Source organism: Vicugna pacos, chromosome 9 (assembly GCF_048564905.1).
Source record: "Vicugna pacos chromosome 9, VicPac4, whole genome shotgun sequence".
Classification (NCBI taxonomy): domain Eukaryota; kingdom Metazoa; phylum Chordata; class Mammalia; order Artiodactyla; family Camelidae; genus Vicugna; species Vicugna pacos.
Genome location: NC_132995.1, coordinates 6,640,944 through 6,660,839, shown reverse-complemented (window position 1 = coordinate 6,660,839; position 19,896 = coordinate 6,640,944). Strand labels below are relative to the sequence as shown.

Below are 19,896 nucleotides of genomic sequence, written 5' to 3'. Positions count from 1 at the left end.
CTTGCGGCCGCCAGGAGGCGGTGCCCGCCCCCCGGCCGGCGCCATTGGTCCGCGCCCGGGGGCGGGACTCTCGTGTCTCCTCATTGGTGGACAGTGTAGAGTTCGCTCATGCCCCGCCACCGCCTTGGTGGTCGAAGAGAGCTCCAGGGGGCGGGGCTTATCTCTGGGCTAGCTGATTGGCCTTCAGCTCTGTAACTCCGAAGCTTGAGGCCGCCCCAAAGTTGGCGGGGGGAGGGAAGACGGTGGATAAGGAAGAAAGGAAGCGTGGGGAACGTGTGGTTGCCAAAGAAGTGTTAAGAATTTTGCAATCGACCTCAGCAAGGAAGATTGAGTAAGAGGAGGAGGAGCCATGAGGCATGGGTTATAGACCTAGAGGTTCTGGGAACTCATCTTCCAGTACAGCTGCGGCGGATGGGCGGGGCCTAAAGAGTGATGCCACGCCCCAGCAGGATAATTTGCATATTTATAAAGAACCATCGAGAGTTTTGGAGGACCTGGCAGTCTAGAGGGGCCAGAACGCCTCTTTCCTAGCTCGTTTCCGTTTCCGCTAGGATATTGGCGGTTGGTGAGCATCATGGCAACCGTGGTGAGTGTCGGCATGCGGAGGGCTGAGGAGTCTCATGGAGGAGGGGGCTGGACCTGAACTCTTGGATCTTAGCCGGGGCCTGGGCTCCTGGGTCTGAGGGTAGAAAAAAGAAGGGACTAGGATCTTGGAATCCTGGGTTCAAGTGAATATTTACGGTCTCAGTGGTCAAATCTGACTCCATCATATTATAAGAATTACAACGTCCAGTCCTCTGGGCGCAATCAGTGGCCAGTTCTGCAGTCCTTTGCCTTAAAGTCTGATGAAGGTTACAGTGTCTTGGGCTCCAAGCCATCCAGCAGTCTTGGGTTGTTGATGGCGTGAATGGTACCTGAGTACAGGAAGGAAGTGCAGTTGGGGACCTGTCCTGTGTGCTTGAAATCGTTCAGTTGCTTATTGAATCCGGAGCGGTAAGAGTGTTGAGAGCCCAGAGGGTGTCAGTGGAGAGGGGAAAGGGCCAGGGACACACTAGCTTGGAATCTTGTCATGGGATGGTTTGGGTCATTTTAATATTTCCAGCACCTGATAGGGGTGTGCTCAGTTTGGATGATCAATGAATGAGTGCATGTGAACTCCATTAGGGAGAGACTAGGTACACGGGGCCAGGCACCGAGTACTTTCTCAAGAAACATCTGAATGAAGAAGGAAAGTGTCCTTACCTTGGGGGTTGGACATGGCTTCCAGGTGCCTAGGTTCCCAAGGTGACCCCAGTCAAGGTGAAGATAGGGTCGAGGTGAGAGTACTGGTGTCTGAGGGGTGAAATTTGAGTCTGTTTCTGTTGCCATGGCAAAAGGGGTGAATAGGGAAGTGGAAAAGGAAAGGACAGAAACCACACTCCTGAGACCCAGTTCCCATGCATGTGAATGAAGTATTGGAAGTATGAGGGGATGGTAGGATCTGAGTTCTCTAATGACCTCTGTTTCCATGGAATTGGGGGCAGTGGTAGGTGGGAGAGGCTTATGGTGAAAGGAAAGGTTTTATGGAGGCTTGTACGTTTATGTTGGGATTACCCAAGGTTTGGATTTCTGGATCAGTGTCTCTATTTTTTGCCTGGATTAGAGTCTGCTAGGCTGTGTAGGGGTGGATGGGAGAATGTTCTCAATCCTCTGATAGTGGTTTAGGGGCAGTGACGAAGTTCTAATGAGAGTAAGTGGGACGGGTCACAAACAGCAAGGGAGGAGGCTTGTGACCCTGTGTGGTCACAAGGAGGTCTGAACTCTTGATTCCAGAGAGAGGAGGGGTCTCCTCTGGTTGGATGCCTGCATCTCCTCTCATTCTGGTAGGAGACCTGTGAGGAGGAAGAGAGTTGGGGGAAAGTGGCCAAGGAGCTGGGGCAACAAGCTGGCTTCTTAGGCCTCCCTTTCTTTGTCAGCCCCAGACAACCACTAACCTACTTCCTGTCTCTGGATTTACCTATTCTGGACATTTCACATAAATGGAATCCTACAACACGTGACCTTTCGTGTCTGGCTTCTTCCACTCGGCATGTTTTCCAGATTCATCCATATTGTAACGTGGATCAGATTCCACTCCTTTTTCATGGCTGAAAATCTGTGGTATGGCTACCCCACACTTTGTTCATCCATTCATCCATCGATGGACATTTTGGGTTTTTTCTACCTCTTGATTATGACTAACACTGCCATGAATATTTGAGTGGATCTCCCTTGGGTTCTGGAATTGTCCCAGGTGGTGTTGACTCATCTCTCTCCCCCACATGAGAAGGGACAGTGGCTGACTTCTCTCTTTGGAGAACTGGGGACACAGGTGGCCTCTCTACTGGCTTGTTGAATGAGCTCAGCATGTCAGGACATCGTTTATTGAGACCCTAAACACTGAGCCCTGAAGGGAACCAATGAGATGTGGTCTGGCCCTTCCTGGGACTCACGTCTGTTGAAGCCAAGAACATCGATCCAGCAGTCTCCCTTGTGAATGTGAGGTTACACAGGGAGATTGGGCTCCCAGAGGAGGCCCTTCCTTCTGTCTGGACATCTAGAGACCCTAGAACTAGCCAGGCAGAGGCTGAGTTCAGGGAGGTCCCTTGATGAATGATGCTTGTTCAGATTCAGTGAGGGCAGTGGGGAGAGCAGGCTGGACTCAGGCACCTGCACATTCTAAGGCCTCGTGACAGGGCTAGGGCAGAGAGATGCCAGGGGTGCTGGGAAATCAGCAGGGGCCAGAACATGTCCAAGTTGACGCCTGCTCTGCACCTGTCCTTACAGCCCTGGGGGGTTGGGAGGAGTTCTTCCTTCAGCAAATAACTCCTGGCCACCGAATGTGTGCCCAGCCCTGGGGACGGGGCTGTGAACGAGATAGACACAGTCCTTGTCTTCCTGGGACTTGACAGTGTCATGGGGTCAACCAGCCAGCCTTAATGGGTGACAACTGAGGGGGGGGCTGGTGTTTGGGCTGCCAGCCTACCCATGAGGAGGAGTGAAGAGGACTGTCTTGTGGGAGGCTGGCAGGAGGGACAGAGGAGGGGTTGGTGAAAACCGGGACCATGAAGGCTCTACTGACGCGTCTTCCTCTGACCCCAGACAGCCACAACCAAGGTCCCAGAGATCCGTGATGTGACGAGGATTGAGCGTATCGGTGAGTGAGTGTGGATCAGTAACAGGATCCAGCCCCTGACTGCCCCTGCACCCTGACAGAGCCAACTTACCCAGGACCCCCGAGAGGGAGGCATCCTGGGCACTCTTCCTCCCCACTACGCCCACCTTGTCGAAGAAGGGAGGGTCCTGAGTTCCAAAGCGGGGTCAGAAGGCTCAGGGGAGACCATGCCAGGCCCAAACCCAGGCTTTACTGCTGTTGGCTTGGCTGCCCTGGCAGGGGAGCCCTTGGTGGGGCTCCCAGACTCCCCAGCATCCTGCTTAGAAATCATGTTTGTGGATATTTGCTGAGTGCTTTCTGGGGTTGCCTTTGCACTGACTGTCCCTTTGGGGGCATCAGCTCTGTGAGGGCGGTGACCTGGTCTGGCTCCTTCCTAGCTGTCCCCCCAGCATGGGACCTGGCCAACTAGATGCTCTACAGATAACCACTGAATACGTGAGTTTGCATCCCCTGAATCTGCAATAGCCCCACAAGTTGCCTCATGTGACTCTCATCCCATTTTTAGCCAAGGTGACCAAGACTCAGAGCAGTCAAGCCCCCAGTTTGTGCTCCCCCGGGAGCAGTCAGTTGGGGTGTAGTAGGGGCAGTGGGGTGTAGACTTCGCAAAGAGCTTTACTTGCAGGGAAGAAACTACACTCATTCATTCATTCAGTGTCTCCGAGAGATGCAGTAAAGGGCTTTTGGCTATGAGCGTGGGTTCTGGAAGCATGCTGCTGGTACCACTTCTGAGCCGTGTCCTGAGGGGCTGGTTGCTCTCTGTGCCTCAGTTTCCTTATCTGCAAAAAGGAGATAGAGTAATTCACCTCTGTGGTTGATACACGGTTGAATAAGGTGAAGCCCTTAATGTGCAGGTGCTGCCATGGTTTCAGCTATCACGGGCCAGCCCTGCTGGGAGCTGAGGACCCAGGAGACAGTAGCTGCACCTGGTCACTGCCCTCGGGGCGCTCAGGGTCCAATGCAGGGGTCAACAAAACTTTTTTATTTTTCTTTATTTCTTCTTTTTTTTTTTAGTGGAGGTACTGGGGATTGAACTCAGGACCTCATACGTGCTAAGCATGTGCTCTACCACTGAGCTGTTACCCTCCCCACTGACAGATCTTTTCTTAAAGGACCAGAAAGTAAATCTTTTCTATCAAAAACATTCAGTTCTGCTGCAGTAGTGCCGGAGCAGCTGCAGGCAGTGTATAAGTGAATGGACGTGGCTGAGTGCCAATAAAACTTTATTTACAAAAACAAGTGCCCTCTCACTGGCTGTGTGGTCTTAGACTAGGGATCTAACCTCTCTGAACTCCTCCCTGAGTCCGTGTCAATCAATGAGGGAGCTCCAGGTGTGCTCCCAGGTGGTAATAGCTGGGACTCTCATTTCTTAGGGCTACATGGGATGAGATTAGAACCTGTGAGGTCACTTAGGCCACGATGTAGCCTAGGGGCCACTCTTTTTTTGATCATGGTTTTATTTTGAAACAATTACAGATTATTTATAGTAAGTTTAAAAAGAAGTGCAGAGAGTTTCCATGTACTCTTCACCCAATTTCCCCCAATGGTAACGCCTTAATAACTATAACAAAACCAGGAAATTGACATTAGTACAATCCACAAATCTTACTCAGACTTTGCCAGTTTTATATGCATTTGTGTATGTATAAAGTTCTATGCAGTTTAATCACGAGTAGATTTGTACATCAACCCCGTAATCAAGATACAGACCTATTCCATCACCGCAAACATCCCCCTCAATACTCTCTTATAGTCACACCCATCTCCTCCTCTTTCCGCTCCCTCCCACCAAGTCCTTAACCCCTAGCAGCCACTAATCTGTTCTCCATCCCAAGAGCCATTCTTGTATATGGAGCCTTTACCATTGCCAGGCTGTCCTCCCGGTGAAATGGGGATTTGGGGCCCCCGTATGACCAAGGAGGAAACCAGGGCTCAGTGGGGAAGCCCTCTCCCTCAGGCCACGCATTGCCGCTAGCTGGCTAGTAACCATGTCTTCTGGTTCTTTTCCTGCACACAGGTGCTCACTCCCATATCCGGGGACTGGGGCTAGACGATGCCTTGGAGCCACGACAGGTAGAGCCCAGGGGGCCGGGGTGGACGGCTGCTCCCTGGAGGCCTCAGGTGGAGGGTACCCAGGGCCCTGAGGACCGTGGGGGCTGTGTTAGGATCTTCCACACATTTGGCTGTGTATTTATAAAATTCAGCCACACATGGAGTTTTATTGGTCTTAAAAAAAAATTGGGATAGAAAAGGCTTTCTTGGCCTTTTTCTGAAGTACCAGCTGACAATGTACTCTTTCATCTCGCTAACCTGGAGGTGGTGGAAATGCAGTGGTCACCCAGTAGGAAGTCATCTTATGTACTCTGTCGCCTCCCACCCCCAGGCTTCCCAGGGCATGGTAGGCCAGCTGGCAGCCCGGCGGGCAGCCGGCGTGGTGCTGGAGATGATCCGGGAAGGGAAGATTGCTGGGCGGGCAGTCCTCATCGCTGGCCAGCCAGGCACCGGGAAGACAGCCATCGCCATGGGTAAGTGACCTCTTGGGGTAAGAGCTCTTCTGGGCTCATCCCTCCTGTGTAAGTCAAGTCAGGTTCAGCCACATTTAATAGACAGCCCCAAATGGCAGTGGCTTTAACATTCCGGCTTCATTCCATGGCAAGGTCACCTCGTGTTGCAAGAAGGTGGCCTAGGCTTCAGCCTTCCCACCCATATTCCATGTAGGTAGAAGGAGAAAGAGAAATTGCAATGAGGGGATACCTCCTAGAGAGAGCTCCCTTTGAGCAGCTGCCTTAGTACTCCCATGCACTGTTGCTTCTATTTTATTGACTAAACCTTAATCAAATGGCCACCCTTTGTTGCATGGGAGAGTAAGACATTAAAACTTTTTTTTATATTTTTATTGGGACCACTGCTTCCTTAGTAAAATGGGAGTTCTAGAACTAAGGAAGATGGGAAAGGTGGGCATATAGACAACCAGCAGGCTCTTCTGAAAGCCATTATTGACTTAAGAGCTTTTTATTCACAACTGTCCCTCATCCTTGTTGAGCTCCTATCCACCCTTCAAAACCCTATTCAGACATCTTTTCCTCAGTTTCCTGAGCTTTCCTGGACTCTCCTTTCTTCCCACTCACTCCCACCAGGCAGTGAGAATCAAGGTAACAGCTAGGTCTCCAGTTAAGATAAAGTAGCAGTCATGGACTAGACTGGTGTGCTAGGCCCTGGACTAGACACTGAGGTCACTGAGATGAGTAAGACCAAAGCCCGGACATTAAGGAGCTTCCAGTCTGGGGCAGGTGTTCGTGGACAGGGTCCCATTCAGGGTAATGAGCAGAGGAGGCTCCCATCCCAGCGAGGGGTGGTGGGGAGAGAATGAGGTGGCAGTTGTCAGGAGAGACTTCCCAGGTAAGTCAGGGCCTGAACTAAGACTTGCAGGATGTCTGGGAGTCTCCTGATCAGACAGTAGCAGGCAGGAGACCTAGGTGTAGAGTGTGACACACGTCTGTGAAGGGGACCAAGAAGAGTTCCCACGTCCTGTGAGGTGGCTTGGAAAGATTATAAATTCATACGGTTTACCCTCTGAGCACATGGGATTCTAATCCAGGCCTCCAGACCCAGCCCCCTCCCTCCCTTTCTCCATGTCTCCCTGTCTGCCCCCAGCGCTCGGCCCCTCTCTTCTGCTCTCCTTCCTGAGGAAGGAGAAGAGCTGGTTTACCACAGAGTGGGTGTTGGGGACCTGGTGCCAGGCCTGCCCCCTCTACCCAGACTGCCTCCCCCCAGGCATGGCGCAGGCCCTGGGCCCCGATACCCCGTTCACGGCCATCGCGGGCAGTGAGATCTTCTCCTTGGAGATGAGCAAGACAGAGGCACTGACACAGGCCTTCCGACGCTCCATCGGCGTTCGCATCAAGTAAGCAGGGGGCGGTGCCGGCTCCCAGCAGCCTTGGGATGCCCCCCCTGCCCTCAGCCTGGCCCTGGCCAGCTTGCCCTGTGCCCGAGGGCTCATAGGAGTGAGCGATGCCTGAGCGCCCAGGGCTCTCTCCTTAGATCTGTTTTCTGGCCAGGGAGGAGACCGAGATCATCGAAGGGGAGGTGGTGGAGATCCAGATAGATCGGCCAGCAACAGGGACGGTGAGTGCTCCCAAGTCTAGGCCACCTCCAGAGCTGGAGGGTGGGGGTGTCAGGTCTGCACTCAGGTCCCAATCCCACGGAAGATTAGAGATTTAGGACGGAGCCATCTGTGTGCCCACCACAGGGGGCCAGCTGAGTTGACAGCAGTTCATCCATTTGTCAGGGGCACTGTGAGCAATTAAAACCAAGTGGTGGAATGACCAAGAATTTTCTAGAATTTTCTCACAGTTAAATTCCTGACAGTTAGGCTTGAAAACCCATTCTGTGGGATTTATACAGCCTAGTACCCAAAAGGCGTTTACCGCCCAGCTTAAGTGAGGTATGATTCACTCCCATTTTTTAAGCTAAGATTAAAAAAAAATTTTTTGGTGGGGGCAGATAACTAGGTTTATTTTTTTTATTTAATGGATTAAGCTAAGATTTTTTTTTAACCTTGCAAAATAAAGCAGATACAAAGAAACATGTAAAATAAGCATGTAGTCAAATTATTATAAAGCAAAAATCCTCATAAATACCATCAAGATAAAATACTAGAACTTTGCCTCCCAAGCCCCTTCTGTAGACCTCTTTCTGCAGTACCCCCAAGTCTCCCCACAGAAGTAGCTGCCCTCACCTGCTTGAGTTTCTTTAGTTTCATCACCCAACTGTGCATTCCAAGACACTCTATTGCCCATCTAAAAAAGTTCGTTATCTCTTGAGTCTTTTTTCATAGTCTGGTTTCCCTTCGTCTTACAGTTTTCTATAGGTCTCTCTTTTTAACTGAGGTAAAATCACATAACACAAAATTAATCATCAACCAGTTTTTAAAGTCTCTGTCCTTCCCCTCTGGCCCCCAGCCCCTGGCAACCACAAATCTATTTTCTGTCTCTGGATTTGCCTGTTCTGGGCATTTCATATAAATGAAATCATGCAATGTATGATTTTTTTGTGTCTGGCTCTTTCATTTAGTGTTATTGAGGTTCATCTATATGCATAGTTCTCTTTTAATTATCAAGTTACAACTGCTAATAAAATGCTAAATAAATCTGAAACGTGCTTCAACCATTAACCTAATGCATAGTCGCCCTCCGTGTTTCTGTGTCTTGTCACGTGGACACCATTCTCTTTTTTTCATTTACTCTTCATTTTCATTGGAAATTGTAATTACAGCAACTTGCACTTTTAAGAAAAAGTAATAGCAAACTTGTTTATTGAAAAAACTACTATTTCTTGACAACTTGCCCTTTTAACTCTTAACAGCCTCCTAAATTAGTCCCATCTACTGGCAATTAAATTTTGACTTGTAAAAATCTGGTAGGACCAGAAATTGACACAACACTGTAAACTGACTATACTTTAAAAAAAAAAAAAAGGTGGTAGGAGAATATTTACGTATAGGGAAAGCTATTCTCTAGATAGTTCTTTAAATTAGATTCCAATTACAAAAGAAACCCATGGATACATCCTTCTTTTATTAGTATTATTATTTTTAATTGGAATAACTCCCTCCCCAACCCCTGTCCTTTTATCCTGCCACCTGTCCCTACAAAGGGAGCAGCTCACTGTAGAAACAATTCCAGGAAACAGGAGAGACTTGGATATGCTGGGGGAAAAGCCCAGACTTGGTGACTGTTTATCCTGTGGAGAGGGAATCTGGCATTTTGTTTTCATAGCTTATCTTGTGGGAAGGGGTGTGGCATTTTTGTTTTCTTAGCTGTGTTTAACTTAGCTCTGTCTTCTGGGTTTGTGATCAACAAAAACCGCCTTTTATTTGGGTATAAAAAAGGAATGTTAGAGTGGGACCCCCTTGACCATTCTGGGGGCTCTAAAGTCCCTGTTGTTTTGTTGTTTTTTAAATTGTAGTATACCTGTTGTTTTTATAGACTTTGTCTTTTAAGTTTTCATTTGTTTCCTGACTAGCTTTTTTTTTTAATTGAAGTATTGTCAGTTTACAATGTTGTGTCAATTTCTGGTGTACAGCACAATACTTCAGTTATGCATGAATATACATATATTCGTTATCCTGACTGGCTTTTAAGTAATAGCTTCATTAAGGTGCAGTTGACTTACAATTAGCCACGCCCTTGAAGGTTTGCAGGATATTAGGTTTTGACACACCTGTGCACCCACGAAGCGATCACCACCGTTGTGCTACTGAATATCTCCATCAAGACCCCAAAGCTGCCCCACTGTCATGTCTGTTCTGAAGCTGTGTTGGGGAGACATTGGGGCCCTCTCTGAGCCCCTTGCCTGGCATGTCACCCCTCAGGGCTCCAAGGTGGGCAAGCTAACCCTCAAGACCACAGAGATGGAGACCATATACGACCTGGGCACCAAGATGATCGAGTCCCTGACCAAAGACAAGGTCCAGGCTGGGTGAGCACTGGGGGCCGCACCAGGTGGCCAGTGCGGGGAGCTTCGGCCCTTCCTTTCCTCACCTCTGCCCTCCTTCCCTGCAGGGATGTGATCACCATTGACAAGGCCACGGGCAAGATCTCCAAGCTGGGACGTTCCTTCACTCGCGCTCGCGACTATGATGCCATGGGCTCCCAGGTGGGTTGGGGCTCTGGGGTCTCCTCGATCCAGGCACCAGGATGTTTCTATCTTCTCCATCACCCCCAGGGCCACAGGGTCTGGATCCTCCTGTCACCCCAACCGCTTCCCTGTACCTGCGGGACAGCTGGGGTTCCTTATCTGGGCACTTTGCTCATGGTTTCCAGGTCCTCCAGGGACCCCCCATATGTTCTTATATGCCCTGCCTTGTCTACCTCTTGCGCCTGGGGTTTCTGGATAACCCCCATCTGGATTCCCAGCCCCATTCCAGGGAGCCCCAATCTCCCCTAGACAGCTCCTTTGGAACCCTTCATGCTCTTTTCTGCTGTCTCTGCCCTCTATGCTGCACCCTGCCCCCATAGACCAAGTTCGTGCAGTGTCCGGATGGGGAGCTCCAGAAACGCAAGGAGGTGGTGCACACTGTGTCCCTGCATGAGATCGACGTCATCAACTCCCGCACCCAGGGCTTCCTGGCCCTCTTCTCAGGTGAGGCAGTCCTGCTCCCCCTGGCCTGGTGGCTTCCCTTCCTCCCTCCTGGGTTCTCTGACTCTGTTCCTCCTCTCTGGGCTGTTTCCAACTCCCCCGCACTCCTATTACATTGTCATTCCGGCCTTGGTCTCTCTTCCCTCTGCCCCCCACATCCCATCTTTCTCCGTCTTCATCCACCCTCCGGCCCTGGATCCCTGTCTCCTCTCTGATGGCCCTCCGCCACCCCTGCCTCTCACAGGTGACACAGGGGAGATCAAATCAGAAGTCCGAGAGCAGATCAATGCCAAAGTGGCCGAGTGGCGGGAGGAGGGCAAAGCAGAGATCATCCCCGGTGTGAGTACTGGGGCAGGTGGCAGTGGTGGGTGGGGAAGCACAGGAGAAGACGGGGGACGGGTGGTGGATTTGACATCCACCCCAATGGCTCCCAGGTGCTGTTTATTGACGAGGTCCACATGCTGGACATCGAGAGCTTCTCCTTCCTCAACCGGGCCCTGGAGAGTGACATGGCGCCTGTCCTCATCATGGCCACCAACCGTGGCATCACCCGGTGAGCACTGCCGGCCCCCTCAAGGGCCCCTGTGGAGAATGGGGTGCTCTGGCGGTGGATGTCCCACAGGCTAGACAGGGCACATTTGTTGAGCACCTCACTAGAGAGGAATTGGCTCAGCTGCAGTAGCAAGGATGCCCACAAGGATGCTATGGCCCAGAGGAGATGGTGTACTTTTCCTTCAAACATGGTGGGTGGTGGGCAGCTCTGCTCCACAGGGAAGTCCGGGGACCGTGTTCTTTCTGTCTTGTTCCTGTAGCCCTTAAGAGTACTACAGTTCCCTAACTGCCTACCGAGGCACCCCAGGGTGCTACAGAAAACACAGGAGGGCTGTGGGATGTTTTCAGTTTTTGAAGGACACACAGTGACGTATGTTGGATGCTGGGTAAACGACTATAATTAAGTCACTTCTACCTAACTGCTTAATGGAAGTAAAGGGAATGAAACTTAGTATTTCTCTTGGCTTGAGGATACCATGGAAAGATTCCTAAGACATGAAGGGCACCAGACACCATAAAGCTTGGGAACCTCTGCCCTGGGGTGTTGCTCTGCCCTGTCCTCCCAGCTGGCTCTTCCCCGCTTCACCTCCATGTCAGGAGTCCACAGGGAGGGAGAAGGAAGTGGTGGACAAGTGACTGGGGCCCGGAGGCTTCAGCCAGCACAGCCACCTGGACCCATTGCCTAGCACTGCTCGGGTATATGGCCTTGCGTGAGGCTGAGGGCTGTCCCCTCCGGTGCTGCGGCCATGTGCCCGCTTAAGCACAGGGAAGAAAGGAACATGGCTGCTGGGGGCTCTGGGCAGGTTGTCCCCAGCTCTGTGCTCAGCACTTTTCTGGAATGAACTGCTTGGCCCTCCACAGGAGCTCAGGGGCTGGAGAGTGTCTCAGCCCCCCTTATAAGATGGGGGCAGCAAGGCCCAGTGACTTGCCCAAAGTCACATGGAGACGGTGGCAGGACCAGAATTTGCTATCCAAATGCCTGAGGGTTAGATGAAGACCGGCTGGGAGCACGTTTGAAGCAACTGCAGGTCAGGCCTTGGGAACAGGGGCCTTTCTGAGAGTCAGCAAATCCAGTCAGTCCTCATTGTCTGCAGATTCCGTATTTGTGAACCTGCTCACACGCTACAGTTTATTTGTAACCTCCCAGTCGGTGTTCACGACAACTTTTTGAGTCATTCGGGGACGTGTGCAGAGCAGCACAGGATCAAATTGCCCACCGTAGACACTCCAAATGAGGGTCCAACTGGGCCACACTCTGCTTTCTGGTTTGAGCTCACATGCTGTAAACACGTGTCCTTTTACAGATCTCTTTAGTGCCATGTTTGTCACATTGTATGCTTTTTGTTTGTGGTGACTTCACCATTTAAAATGGCCCCCATGGGCAATAGCTCAGTGGTAGAGCACGTACTTAGCATGCACAAGGTCCTGGGTTCAATCCTCAGTCCCTCCATTTAAAAATAAATAAATAAATAAAATAAAAATAAATAGATAAAATGGCTCCCAGCTGTCCAGTGTCCCTTAAGCACACGTTCAAGTGCTGTTGGATGAGTTCAGCATGAATAAGTCGTGAATAATATATATTAGACAAGGGGACTTTAAACAGAAACACATGAAACCAGGTTATATGTGGGTTGGTTGACAAAAATGGTGACCGAAGGCTCACAAGAACCTAACCATGTATTTCCCTCAAGAGCGGTAGTTCACTGTTCGCTAATTGAGTGTTCACCCCTGCATGATGGAATTACCATGAGTAATGGGAATCTGCTGTTTCCTAGCACCTGTCATGGGCCAGGCCCTGGGCTGACCAGATGCAGTGGGGGACAGGACGGGCACAGTCCCTCCCCTGTGGCGCTCAGAGGAATGGGACCTTGATCCCGTAATCCCAGACATAGATACCTAGCTAGAGCGAGCCTGGCTCTAGAGGGGTATTGATGCAGTCAGGGGCTGGCTGCACAGCCAGGCGGTGACGCCAGCCAGGAGCTGAAGGTCACCTGGTATTTGGCCCAGTGAGTGGGTTGTGATGGAGAGCGAGGGGAGGGATATTGGGAAGAAGGAATGGCTGCCTGAGTCCTGGGAGCATCACCCTGACAGCCCTCCCTTTCCCCGCACTCAGGATCCGAGGCACCAGCTACCAGAGCCCCCACGGCATCCCCATTGACCTGCTGGACCGACTGTTGATCGTCTCCACCTCTCCCTACAGCGAGAAAGACACAAAGCAGATCCTCCGCATCCGGTGTGGGCGGGGCCCCCTGGCATTTGGGTGCAGGACCAGGCGGTGGGCGGGAGAGGCAGCGCGGGTGTCTGCTCTGTTTGACACATGAGGACACTGAGGGCTGAGGGGGAGGCCATTGGGCCTGCAAGAAGTCGGGCTGGACTGGGCATCCCAGCAGTGGCCTCTGATGGGGGAGGGGCTCTGAGGGGCCGTGCTAGTGACTGACACCAGGGAAAGAGCCCTGGAACAGAGAGGGTCAGGAGGCCCAGGTTTAGGCCCAGTGCCTCCGTGGCCCTTCTTGCTCTGCGTTTTGTGTGATGTGGACTCCATGTGTCCTCCTGGGAGATCCAGTAGGACCCCCAAGGGAAGGGTCATGGGGTGGCTGCAGTCAGAGCCCCAGTCCTGGCTGAACGCCCCCTCCCCTGCCTGCCCAAAGGTGCGAGGAAGAAGACGTGGAAATGAGCGAGGACGCCTACACAGTGCTGACCCGCATTGGGCTGGAGACTTCGCTGCGCTACGCCATCCAGCTCATCACGGCTGCCAGCCTGGTGTGCCGGAAACGCAAGGTCAGCAGGCCGAGTCCGCCCATAGGCGTCGGATGAGCAAGTGGCTGACTCGCTGTTCCCAGGGCTTTCCCTGGGTGGTTGTGATTAGTCCTAGACCTTAGGTTTTCAAAGGCAGGGGACTTTGGTCTCTCAGGTTGATTTCTGTACCACACAGAAGGTGCTGAGTAAATATCTATGGACTGCAAGTTGGTGCTGTTAAGTCCATTTCACAGATGAAGAAACTGAGGGGTGGAGAGGTGGGGCCCACAGCCAGGAGGTGGCCACAGTGGGAATTGAACCCAGAAGACCTGGCCCCAGAGTCCCTGCCCTGACACACCCCCCGAGAGGGGCCCCACTAAGGTCTCAGTGCCCCCCAGCAGGGCACGGAGGTGCAGGTGGACGACATCAAGCGGGTCTACTCGCTCTTTCTGGATGAGTCACGTTCTACGCAGTACATGAAGGAGTATCAGGATGCCTTCCTCTTCAACGAGCTCAGTGAGTGTCCCTGCTGTCCCCTACCCTGGGAGTGCCCGCCTGGGGGAGGGAACCTGGCCTGGAGAGCTCAGGCCCCGCCCTCTAGGCCACATTGACCCCTCTGGCCTTCTTTCTCCCCACAGAAGGTGAAACCATGGACACCTCCTGAGCTGATGTCACCCTCACCCCCACCTGCCCCATTTTCTACCAGAGTTCTGACACTGTGACTTTATATAAAATGGTTCTGAAACTGGACCCACCGTGTGTGTGTGTGTGTGTGTGTGTACACAGGTGTACAAGCCCCCAAAAAAGACAACCCCAGAGTGCAGTTTGAAAAGCCTTTATTGGGAGGGGAGGGAAGGGGAGAGGGGAGCATCTGCTGGCTCCAGGAGTTGGGGTGGGTGTGGGAAGTTGAGGTGGGGGATCTTTAGAGGAAGAGGAGGCCTGGGAGCAGGGGTCGGTCACAGGCCAAGGGTTGGGCTCTGGGACCCCCGCAGTCAGAGCTGCTGAGGCGGCAGGGCCCGCAGTGACAGCTGAGGGCCACGGGGAAGGAGACCATTGGGTCCACGCCAGCAGGGCAGCCAGGGAGCCGGACGGAGGCAAAGTGCAGCTCACGGTAGGTGCACACCGGCTGGGGCACAGGTGGCAGGGCAGCCGGCAGCACTCGTACCTGGAGGTGGTGGGGACATGGTTTGGGGGTCTGCCTGAGGCCAAGCCCTTCCCCAGACTCCCCCACCACACCCTGCAGATCCCTAACTCAGGTGTCCAGGGAACCCTGTGTGCTCTCCCTCCCATATGCCCAACTCTGACAATTCCCCAGCCCCTCGGGTAGGGAGTTTCAACAGGCCACCCTTCCGCCCCTGGTGCCACTTCCTGTCCTGCGGGCCTGGCCCTGAGTAATCCACCTGGAGCTGAGGTGGCAGCACCCTGGCCCACACCCACCCTGAGCAGCTCACCATGCTGGGGCAGTAACCCGCACAGATGCTGGTGGTGAAGGTGATGCAGACAGGGCAGGCCTCGTTCTCCGCAGCCAGGGTAGCATTGATGGGCCGGCACAGTGGCCGCAGTGGCCCCCTGGATGCCCACACCCCACCCACGCCCAGCAGCACCCACAGCAGCAGCCCCTGGGAGAAGGCCAGTGTCTCAGGGCCAGCCTGAGACCTCTGCCCAAGTCCCCATCTTTGCTGGGGACCCCTATCCTCTGCCTTACAGCTTCCATTCAGGGGTCTCCCATCCCCATACCCAGGGACCTCAGATAACTGCCCTCAGGCCCTGCTCCACCTGCTTCCCTCCTCCTGACAGTAAGCCTGCTGGCTGTCCACAGCCTTCTAGAAAGAGGCCTCCTTCACCAGGTCACAGGACTCTTCGTCTTCCTGTCAGCTGTGGCCTGGATGCGGTTGCAAGGTTCCCAGGGGCCCTACAGTCTTACCTGGAGCATCTCCATCTTTGGTGTTTCCTCTGTCGTGTTTACCTGGTCTTATACTTGCAGGCTGTGGGGGCGGCAAGGCCACTGGGGGTGGCAGCATGGTGGGGTAACCTGGACACTAATCTCCTCGGGGGCGAGAAGCAGACAAGGTCAGGGAGGTGAAGGAGTGGCTCAGTGGTGCACTCCACCCCCCTTCCCCACCCGCTCCCTGAATGGCTCCCACACCAAGAAGCCGAAGACACCCATGGTGAGGCTAACTTTACAGACTCAGTCCCCAGGTGCTAGCGCAGTAGTGTTGGGGACGTAAGAAATACCGTATAGGAAGCCTTAAGCTGTGCCTTCTGCCATGTTGGCCTGCCTCTATCAAGAGGGGAGCCCGGCAGAGGCTGGAGCATGGCCCTTCTGACAACCCTCGAATGGTGAGGGACTGACGCCTCAACCCTGCTCCATCTGCCATAGACTGTCCAAGATCTTAGGAGGGACATGGCTTCAATACTGGATTCTGTACCCAGAGGTGGGGGGTCCGCCGGCAACCAGATGCGCCGCCCCTCCACAGGGGATTCAGCGTGAACCCCACTTCCCTCACACTCAGGGCCCCAGCAGCCAGAATGCCGGAACCGAACCCAGCAAAGAGAGTGGTTTAGGATATTTAACTCTCATTAAGCTCTGTCCCGCAGAAGGCGTGACCCATCCGCCAGCCCACAACCCTGAGTACACTTAACAGGCTCAGTCCCGCCCCTGCAATCGACTAGAGGGATGTGGAATTCGCCCCGACCACGGCTCAGGGGACTGTCCCCAAGATCTGCCCCGCCCCCAAGTGACGGGCGGGGTTCCAGGTCTTAGTCCCGCCCAGTTAGCTTCTAGTCCCTGACTTCCAGGCTCGGGGGGGGGCGTGTCCAGGGCGGGGCTGGTCTGTCTGTCTCAGACGAGCGCGAGCTTTAAGCTGCCATAGTTGGAGTTCTCGGTGCGGTAAGCTTGTGGCACGCTGTAGATGCCTGACACGGGCTTCCAGTGGGGGCCGCCCCAGGGCAGCTCTAGCGGGCAGAAACGGTCGAGCCGGTGGAGTGGGTGCAGCGGGGGTCTGTAGGATTCCTGAGCCAGAGACAGCGCCCCGCGGTGCGGCACAGCTGGCGTCATTAGGCTGATGCGAGGCATGCGGATTTTCGGTGGCCGAGGCAGCCGAGAAGAGTGCGGACAGGGCTGCTGCTTCGGGCCGTGGCCCCAGACCTGGGGCGTCTCCTCGAAGCTCCAGTAGGTCAGCGAGTTCTTGGGAGGGCATCCCGACAACTCCTTCCTGTTGGGGGTTGGGGTGGAGGCAGGATGGGGAGGGCACAGCTGGATTCACGGGATGAGGCTGAGGTTCAGACCTCAGGACCTGAGGAGGCTGTGGAACTCCTGCGTTTCGAGGCGAGGACACATTTGTAGGAATCGGGGACCCTTTAGGAAGCATGGGGATGGGGACTCCTAGCCTGGATTCCTGCATCCTCGAGGTATTTTAAGGGCCTGGAATCTAGGACTTTTGCATCCTTGGAAAGGAGTATCTGGGGACTCAAATACCAAAGGAGGCCTGCCCTAGACCCTCAGAGCCACGCCCCTAGATCCAGAACTCCCTCTTGGGCCCTTTGCAGGCTTCATGGTCCTGAGAGTTGATACTAAGGATACCAGCCCCCCACCCCCGAAAAAAGTAGGGGCTGGGTTCTTGCGCGTGCAGGCTGAAAGCCAAGACTACTGAGTCAGACCGGGGAGCCAACACCAGGTGACTCGGGGTCCCACCAGCCTATGAGGGGGCTGTGCCAAGCGAGAACCAAGGCTCACTTCAAGTAGGCCCGAAAGTCCCGAGCCATCGTGGTCAGATAGGGCTGATGGCGATCCAGGATGCCCTGGTCAGATACTGTGAAAGGCCGGCCGGCCAGTTTGGAATTCTTCGTCCAGGGGATTAGAGCCTGAGGAGGGATGAGCAAGAAAGTTTTCAAACCCCATTCCATGCCCTGTGTCCCAGACTGAGAATTTCTCTTCCTTCGACCTCAACAGCTCTTCTGAACCAGGCCCAGACACCCGCTGCCAGAACCAGAATCCTTCCTGACCAATCGCACGCCAGTGCACTTCAGCATCGCTCCCCAAATCAGAACTCTTACTAGCCTCACCTCCAAAATCCAGATACTTTCTGCCTGTCTTCAAATACAAAGCCAAGCCACCAAAAAGCCTCCCCGGCTCCGTCCCCAGACTCCAACCGTCCAGGTCCCGCCACTGGAATTCAGCGGTGCCTTGGGCAACCATTCCTCCTTACTTCACCCAAACCGGCAAAGCCTAGCCCCGCCTCCAGCCCCAAACGAGTCTCAGAATATTCAAGCTCCGCCCACATGTCCTGTCCGCCGCCTAGCTCAGCCCCGAGCCTCAGAAAGGCCTCCTAGGCCCGCCCCAGGATTTACATGTTGCGCCCCCAGCCTCAGAGCTGGGGTTTCTGGTTTCCAGTCCCCTCTTCCTCGCCTCACCTACAAAGGTCCCAGCCCCTCCCCCAGTGTATATAACCTTCTGATAATGGCCCAGACTCTCTGGCCACACCTCTAGACTTAAAATTCCTTCCGAACCCACCCCAGGGTCTCAGTTGGGTCCCTAGCCTCTAAGACCACCTAACCCCTCCCCGGGAGCTCCAAGTTCTGCCAGACCCCGCCAGCGCGGTCTTCTTCGCTACCTGGGAAGGGCCCCCGCGGTGGTGGTCTGCAAGCTCCAGGGGCTGGGGACCGAGATGGGTGGTGGAGGGCGGCTCCAGGCCGGGCGAGCCGATGTACTGCGCCCTAGTCTCACTGCACTGGTACTTTGTGGTCAGAGGGAGGCGCCAGCCGCTGTGTCTGAGCTGGGGAAGGTGACGCGGGGACCCAAAGTGAGGGTGCACGGGATTCCAGGGCGGTCCCCAGCCCTGTCTCCCATGGATCTGGACATCCCAGAGCCTTACTTTTTCCCCTAAATCCTTGATCCCCACAGTTCGCCTGGGGTCCACAAGATCTGGGGCCTTGGGCTGCGCATAGGGCCCGCCGTGGGTCTTGGGCACATAAGCTGAGCCCGAGGTTGTCTCCCATCTGCTGATGACCTCGTCGAAAGCCCAGATATGCAAATCCTGCTTTGCGGCTGCGGGCAGGGGCTCCGTGACCGTGGACTGGGGAGAAGGTGGGGGACATCAAATGAAAGGACACAGGAATCTGGCCCGCCATCCCTGATCTCTTCCAGTGAGTCCCCAGGCCTTTCCTCCCCTGGCCCCTCTTCTCTCATACCCAAGACTCTGGGACCCTTCTCCTCCAGTCAGACAGGAATTTAAGTCCCTAGTCCCCTTTTCTCTCAGCAGGTGTTTGGATCGCTGGGCCCCTCCTTCAGTCTGGGCCCCGGTTTCCTCTTGGCCTAGAGCCTAAGGTCCTCTCACCTGCACAGTAGGCGGAGGAAAAGGCACGGGCGGGATAAAGCGGTGAGCGACGCCACTGCTGGTGAGATGCCAGTTGGGCCAGAATCCAGGTACCTCAGTCCCAGAGATGGGGGACCAGGGGGGACCATAGCGCAGAGCTAAGTTCGGACCCGCCATGGTCCCATCCCGCCCGGTAGCCTAGCAGAAGCAGGCTTGTTGTTGCTGTTGCCCCAGGTAACAGAACCCGCCCACCCTGAACTCACCCAATGAAGAGGCCTGCAGGCCTGTGGATGGATGGATGAAGTGAGAAAGAGACCCAGGCATGGAGGGACAGGGACTCTGAGAGAGGGGTACAGAAACTCAGAGAAGTGGAGTGAGGGAGACCCAGAGGGAGAGGAGGGCAGAAACGGGGGGAGAGGAGGAAGAAAGAGAAGTTAGAGTTTAGAGAGTTTTGAGACACAGAGACCTGGGGTGGGGGGTGGCATGTAAGAGAGCCAGAAATTGAGGAACAAAAGGGGAGGACTGAGCCACCCAGAGCATCAGGGAATCCTGGAAAAACACCCCCCATCCCTTTAGGGATCCAGTCCTCTTGGCCACCTCCTCCCTCCGCCAGGACAGCCCACCTTCGGGGGGAAGGAGTGGGGGTAACGATTTCCAGACTTCCCTGGGGCTTGCCCGCCCTCCCTGCACGTGCTGGAGGAGTCAGCATCAGCTTCTGTCCTGCCTGCCTTTGATTTGGTTGAAAACTTCCACCTGGGTAGGGGGTGGGCGAAGAGGGAAAGACCCACAGGGAAGTAGACAAAAAAGAGGGGGGTGTGGAAAGAGCTTGGATAAATAAGAAAGAAACACATACAAGAATTCATGTGAGACAGTGAGAAACAGGGACAGAGTGCTACTGACCCAGAGATGACGGGACAGGAATTTGAACAGAAAAGGAAGCAGCAGAAAAGAGAGTGGGAACCA

The 19,896-nt window shown here is 54.0% G+C and overlaps 3 protein-coding genes across 4 annotated transcripts; 1 reads left to right on the top strand and 2 right to left on the bottom strand.

Annotated features, from left to right (window-relative positions):
• The first annotated feature begins 235 nt into the window (after positions 1–235).
• RUVBL2 (RuvB like AAA ATPase 2) lies at positions 236–14,368 on the top strand. Its single transcript, XM_006208478.4, has 15 exons — positions 236–586; positions 3,121–3,175; positions 5,208–5,263; positions 5,574–5,715; positions 6,965–7,094; positions 7,249–7,315; positions 9,564–9,670; positions 9,754–9,847; positions 10,210–10,333; positions 10,575–10,669; positions 10,765–10,883; positions 12,996–13,115; positions 13,531–13,660; positions 14,020–14,134; positions 14,257–14,368. Exons 1-15 carry the CDS (start codon positions 575–577, stop codon positions 14,280–14,282), a joined length of 1,392 nt encoding a protein of 463 aa, XP_006208540.1. The 5' UTR covers positions 236–574; the 3' UTR covers positions 14,283–14,368.
• A 69-nt stretch (positions 14,369–14,437) lies between these two features.
• On the bottom strand, positions 14,438–15,557 carry LHB (luteinizing hormone subunit beta). Its single transcript, XM_072966385.1, has 3 exons — positions 15,543–15,557; positions 15,070–15,237; positions 14,438–14,783 (listed from the first exon to the last, which is right to left on the bottom strand). The coding sequence occupies exons 1-3, from the start codon at positions 15,555–15,557 to the stop codon at positions 14,541–14,543; spliced, it is 426 nt and encodes a 141-aa protein (XP_072822486.1). The 3' UTR covers positions 14,438–14,540.
• An 828-nt stretch (positions 15,558–16,385) lies between these two features.
• SAXO3 (stabilizer of axonemal microtubules 3) lies at positions 16,386–19,135 on the bottom strand. 2 transcript variants are annotated; one of them, XM_072966667.1, is made up of 5 exons: positions 18,955–19,135; positions 18,493–18,693; positions 18,232–18,393; positions 17,355–17,482; positions 16,386–16,833 (listed from the first exon to the last, which is right to left on the bottom strand). In XM_072966667.1, the coding sequence occupies exons 1-5, from the start codon at positions 19,108–19,110 to the stop codon at positions 16,461–16,463; spliced, it is 1,020 nt and encodes a 339-aa protein (XP_072822768.1). In that variant the 5' UTR covers positions 19,111–19,135; the 3' UTR covers positions 16,386–16,460. The 2 variants fall into 2 exon arrangements, with proteins under 2 accessions (XP_072822768.1, XP_072822769.1); XM_072966668.1 differs by lacking the exon at positions 18,493–18,693.
• Positions 19,136–19,896: the final 761 nt, after the last annotated feature.